At 61.6% G+C, this 5,565-nt stretch overlaps 1 protein-coding gene across 1 annotated transcript; it reads left to right on the forward strand.

Annotated features, from left to right (window-relative positions):
* Positions 1–3,975: 3,975 nt before the first annotated feature.
* On the forward strand, positions 3,976–5,365 carry FOXB1 (forkhead box B1). The gene is made up of 2 exons (XM_069867231.1): positions 3,976–4,015; positions 4,382–5,365. The coding sequence occupies exon 2, from the start codon at positions 4,406–4,408 to the stop codon at positions 5,363–5,365; it is 960 nt and encodes a 319-aa protein (XP_069723332.1). The 5' UTR covers positions 3,976–4,015; positions 4,382–4,405.
* Positions 5,366–5,565: the final 200 nt, after the last annotated feature.

The following is a 5,565-nucleotide window of genomic DNA, read 5'->3' on the forward strand; positions in this document are numbered from 1 at the left end:
GAAGATTAAAAAAAAAAAGAAAAAGTTTGCGAGGCCTCCCCTCACACTTCTCCAAATAAATAAATAAACAAACCAACAATTCCTAAACGTAGATAAATACCCCAGCGCTGAAGGGAAGTGGAGTCTGACACAAGGACAGGCTCTCAGGTGCTAACGCCGGGACTCGAGGTGTTCTCCGCGCTGCCCCGAGTCGAGCACCCCTGCGCACATCTGCACACCCCTATGCGCCCCTGCGCACATCTGCGCACCCCTATGCGCCCCTGCGCACATCTGCGCAGCCCTATGCCCCCCTGCGCACATCTGCACACCCCTGCGCGGACAGCGGGGCCAGGTGCGGGCCAGGCGGGGCGCAGAGCGGGGCCCCGGGGCCGTCCCGCGGGGGGCTGCGGATTTCCCGGCGGCGGAAGGCAGAGGGGGAAGGCTCCGTCCCGGGGAGCCGGGGCCCGGGGCCGGGACAGAAGCGGCGGAGGCTGCGGGTCCGAGCGGGTCCCCGACGGGGCGTCCCGGGCGCTGCGGAGCCCGTCGGGGCCGGGGAGCGGCTCTCGGCGCGGCCCTGACAGGCAGGGCCAGTTTGTTTAGCGCTCGTCGCGAAAGGAACAAAATCCTTTTGAAAGGGCGCTAAGCAGTTTCACGCCAAAGTGGCAGATTTGGTGAAGAATGCGGGGTGGGACAAAGCCCCGCGGTTCCCAGAGCGGCCGCGGCGCTTCGGGAAACCGCACCGGGAATTCACAGAAAAGCGGGAGAGCTCCAGACTCTCCGCTTCCTTCTCCCTCTCGGCCCCCGAGAAGCAAAGAGAAGCAGAACCATTACAAAATAAAAAAAAAAAAGAGCGAGCGAGGCTTAGGCGAGCTGCGGGCGCAGCAGCAGCCGGGAGTTGACTTCCCAAAACGGGGGAAGCTCGCTCAGAGCCCGGCATTGTGTTTCGCAGCCTAGGAAACCCTAAGAAGCTGGTACTTTCCCCCTCCCTTCTCTTTTCTCTCAACTGGTTTGTAAATATTAACAAGGTTGTGAGCTATTCTCTCATGCGGAGTGGATTTTTTTCCCCCCCTCTTTTATTTCTCCTTGGAAAACTTCTTGGCTTTCCCCCGCAGCCCCTCTCCCACTCCTCCCCTCCGCCAAGCTACACACCTGCTTGCAGCCACAAGCATTCAAAATCAATATTGTATTTGTCACTTTTCCGTCTCCTTTTCCTCTCTCAACAGCCCCGCTTGCCACTGGAGCGAATTGTGGATTTATGGAGGAAAATTAGCATAAATTATTACCAAATCTGTAAACGTGTGTGGTCTCGCTTGTGGGAAAGGGGGCTATTGCGAACCTTCCATGCAGAAAGGTGGCCCGCGATGGGCTCCGTGCACGGGCTGAATGGCTATTGCATGAGATAGATTTCCATTGGGTTTGCACATTGATATAATTGACTTATGTGTATTTTATACAGTTTTCCCAACACTTCCCCTGAGCTCCTTGTTTGAATTGGGCTTCAGAAACACGTCTATTTGTTTTCGTTTTCTGCACAACGGATTTGGATTCACTTGCCCCCCTCCCCTCTTTCCTGACGTTGGCTTTCAAAGTAAAAGGCAAATGCTACAAGTTCCATTTAAATCCTATATTGCCCGCGTCTGTCAGCTGTTGTGCGCTCAACACGAGGTGAACTTCGGGTACGGATAGCCGGGGTGGCTCTGCCTGCCCTGCCCCTCCGCTCCCTCATTCCATCACACTGCAAAAACACAAAAAATCGGGCGCCTTCCAGCCGTACCTCGGTCTCGCTCGGAGGAACAAACAACAACGAAGTCGACTTTTCTTTAACTTTACAGCTTGCAGGTTCCCATTTGCGCCAGCGGACGGGTTTGGTTTTTTTTTTTTCTTTCTTCGGAAAGAAAAGGTACCGGCAAAAAAAGGAAGAAAATAGTTTGTCAGCCTGTAAATTTTATTTCTCCCCGCGTTGTTTCGGAGCCCTCTTTGTGACAGGCATCCCGGTGCGAACCCGGGCTGAGCGACAGACCCCGGACTGGGGGGCGGTACAAGTCGGGGGGTCGGAGGTGCCCGTTAAAGCCCCGTGTTTAGGGGCGCTCAGGGCGAGCCTCCTGCCCGGTGTCCATGGGGATGCTGGCAGGAATCTCCTCATGTCAGAGCATTGTCTTTCCTGCCCTCTAGCAAATGTCCATCGCCTCAGCACCTCTCGCTCCCAGAAGAAGTTTGGGGCGGCCCCCCCAGCCCTGCCCGGCCGGCTGGAGCCGCTCAGCAGCCCCCGGGAGCTCTCGGAAAGGGGGGGACGAGCGGTAGGTCTCCCCCAAAAGGGCTCCTCAGCTCGGCAACGCGGGGCCGAGGCCGGTTCCTCGGATTCCTAGAAACGCAATTATTTGCCCATTACCCTCTAAACGCCGCCCTGGCCCGAGAGAGAGGGATTAGACGGGCCCGAGGGCAGCCGGGCTGGGGCGAGGGCAGCGCCGTTTAACACACGCGACGCCGGTTGCAGCGTCAAACGCGTTTTGGAGCCGGTGCCGGGTTTCGGGGAGCGTCCCTGCGAGAGCCGCCTGGCTGCAGCCCGGCCTCCCTCCCCCACCCCGGCGCTTTTTGCTTGAATTAAGAAGGTGACATTATTCTTTTCTTCAAGTACTTCTGTTAATATTGAAAAACGTGCGCTTGCATTTCAAGCGGGCGCGCTCAGCCTCAGCAACCATTTCAATATTAATGAAATTGTTTAATCTCCTAAATTCATCGTGTTTAAGTTACGTTTTGGTGAGTTATTGACCGGCTCCCAAAGTATCGTTAACGGAGCGGACGCGTTGCTCCCCACAAAGGCTGCTCCTCGCAGGGCTCGCAGCCCCCAGCCAAGCTGTCACTGCGGCTCTGGGGTGACAGGACGCGCTGCAGCCTCGGCCACACACCCCCCACAACTTCCCTCCCGAGCCAGGGCCCGATCCTGCCCCCGGGGCACAGTCGGGGTGGGCTGCGGCTCCGGGAGCGGGGCTCGGCGCCCGGCGCCCGGGGAGGAGGCGGCACGGCGGAGCGGAGCCGCAGCTCGGGGCTCGGGCTCCCGCCGGCTCCTTCCCCGCCGAGAGCGGAGGGGCAGCTGGAGGATGCTCCGAGCACCAACAGGTCCGCGGGACCCGAGCGGCGGGGCTGCCTCGGCCGGGGGCGGGGGGACACGGGACACTTGCCGGGGCGGCTACGGAGGAGCCCCGATTCTTTTTTTTTTTTTCTCCTCGAAAATACCTTCGCTCGAGGAGAGCGGATTTGGCAAAGAGAAAGTCTCTCGTTCCGGGGGAAAAAGGCTCGCCTTAAGTTAGCCAACAATACAAATCAGATAACAATGCAGAACAAACAGAATACCACAGCCAAGCAATTTCCATGTCAAACATCCCACTGCTCGGTACCTCCGTTTGTGAGTGTGAATTGCAGACTAAGCTTCCTGCAAAGTCCACAGAGAGGTTAGCGCAGACCTTCCCCCCCCACCCCCAGCCACCGGGTACCATCGCGCTGCAATTCCGCTGGCGGAGCCTTTTCACCCCTCGCCTCGTCTTCAAATGGAAATGATTCCCATTGGCCCAAGGTGTCCATGTAAATAGGTGTAAATGAAACCAGATTATGCCTTTCTCTCCAGCCCCCTCCTCCCCGCTCCCCTCCCCCTGCTCCCAAGGCGATTGTCATATGATAGCAAAGAAGTGGCACATTAATGAAGCGCCTCTACAGGGGTCTTTTCTGCTCATGTCACCACATAAAACTATCAGATGGTTAGAGGAAGGACATGGAGGCAACTACTTAGCTCATCGCGGCTGCCGAGAAGCAAACAAGCCCCTGCTACCGGTGGTGTAAAAGAAGCTGATTCAGCCCGAGGAGGCGAAGGGAGGGGTAGACGAGAGGATTCCCAAAAGCGAGCCGGCTCGCCGCCTCCTCGGGACTAACGCGGAGCAGAGCGGCCGCCGAAGGAGCGAGAGCCGCGCCGGCGGAGCGGGGGAAGGAGCCCGGACTCCAGCCGCGTCCCGGATGCGGACTGACAACTTCCAGCAACTTTAAGGTGAGCGTTGGCGGGGCTGGCGTGGAGCGGGGCGGGAGACGAGGGGAGGGGGTGCCCTTCTCCTCCTCGCCGAGGCCAGAAGGCAGAGCTACCGCTAGAATAACTTCACGGGCGCGGACCGCTGCGGGGAGGCCGGGCTGAGCGAGGCCGGAGCCGGGAGAAAGGCTCAGCGCTTCATCGCCGCCGGCGACGCGGAGCCCCGGGTGGTTTTCCCCTGCCCCCTCCCGGCACCCCCACCCCGCACCCCCTCAGGGCCGGGGTCCGCCGTGCCCCCTCCCCGTGCCCTTTTCCGTCCCCAGCGCGAACCCTCTCGGACTCACCCCTCTCCCCGGCCCCGGCCCCCTCCTTGTCGCTGCCCTTCCGCAGGTCTCCGCGGGTCCCCCAGCCAAGATGCCTCGCCCGGGCAGAAACACTTACAGCGATCAGAAGCCGCCCTACTCCTACATCTCGCTGACCGCCATGGCAATCCAGAGCTCCCCGGAGAAGATGCTGCCCCTGAGCGAGATCTACAAGTTCATCATGGACCGCTTCCCCTACTACCGGGAGAACACGCAGCGCTGGCAGAACTCCCTCCGGCACAACCTCTCCTTCAACGACTGCTTCATCAAGATCCCGCGGCGCCCCGACCAGCCGGGCAAGGGCAGCTTCTGGGCGCTGCACCCCAGCTGCGGGGACATGTTCGAGAACGGCAGCTTCCTGCGGCGCCGCAAGCGCTTCAAGGTGCTCAAGTCGGACCACCTGGCCCCCAGCAAGCCGGCCGACGCCGCCCAGTACCTGCAGCAGCAGGCGAAGCTGCGGCTCAGCGCCCTGGCCGGCGGCACCCACCTGCCCCAGATGTCCACCTACAACCTCGGCGTGTCCCAGCCCTCCAGCTTCAAGCACCCCTTCGCCATCGAGAACATCATCGCCAGAGAGTACAAGATGCCCGGGGGCCTCGCCTTCTCCACCATGCAGCCCGTGCCGGCCGCCTACCCCCTCCCCAACCAGTTGACTACGGTGGGCAGCTCCATCGGCACGGGCTGGCCGCACGTGTACGGCTCCGGCATGATCGACACGGCCACCCCCATCTCCATGGCGAGCGGCGAGTACGGCGCGTACGGGGTGCCCCTCAAGCCGCTGTGCCACGGGGGGCAGACGCTGCCGGCCATCCCCGTGCCCATCAAGCCCGCCCCGGCCGCCGTGCCGGCCCTGCCCGCCCTGCCCGCGCCCATCCCCACCATCCTCTCGAACTCGCCGCCCTCGCTCAGCCCCACGTCCTCGCAGACGGCGACGAGCCAGAGCAGCCCGGCCACCCCCAGCGAGACTCTGACGAGCCCGGCGCCCGCGCTGCACTCCGTGGCGGTTCACTGACCCGGGCCGCTGCGCGGACTGCGCCGCCCCCCGCTCCCCGAGCTTCCTCGGAGCGCTCCTCTCTCCCTTCTCGCCCTCCCTCCTCTTTTCCTCGAAAGCAGACGCGGCCGGCTCCCCGCTGGAAGCTTCGCCCCCTCGGCGCGAGCCGCCCTCGCTCGGAACTGCGCCCTCGTCTCCCCGAGCGGAGAGGACGGGCCCGG

This window comes from Phaenicophaeus curvirostris, chromosome 12, assembly GCF_032191515.1.
Source record: "Phaenicophaeus curvirostris isolate KB17595 chromosome 12, BPBGC_Pcur_1.0, whole genome shotgun sequence".
In the NCBI taxonomy this organism is placed as follows: domain Eukaryota; kingdom Metazoa; phylum Chordata; class Aves; order Cuculiformes; family Cuculidae; genus Phaenicophaeus; species Phaenicophaeus curvirostris.

Excerpts from the sequence above, each read along its gene's own strand:
- FOXB1 (XM_069867231.1), top strand. The coding sequence starts at position 4,406 with ATGCCTCGCCCGGGCAGAAACACTTACAGCGATCAGAAGCCGCCCTAC.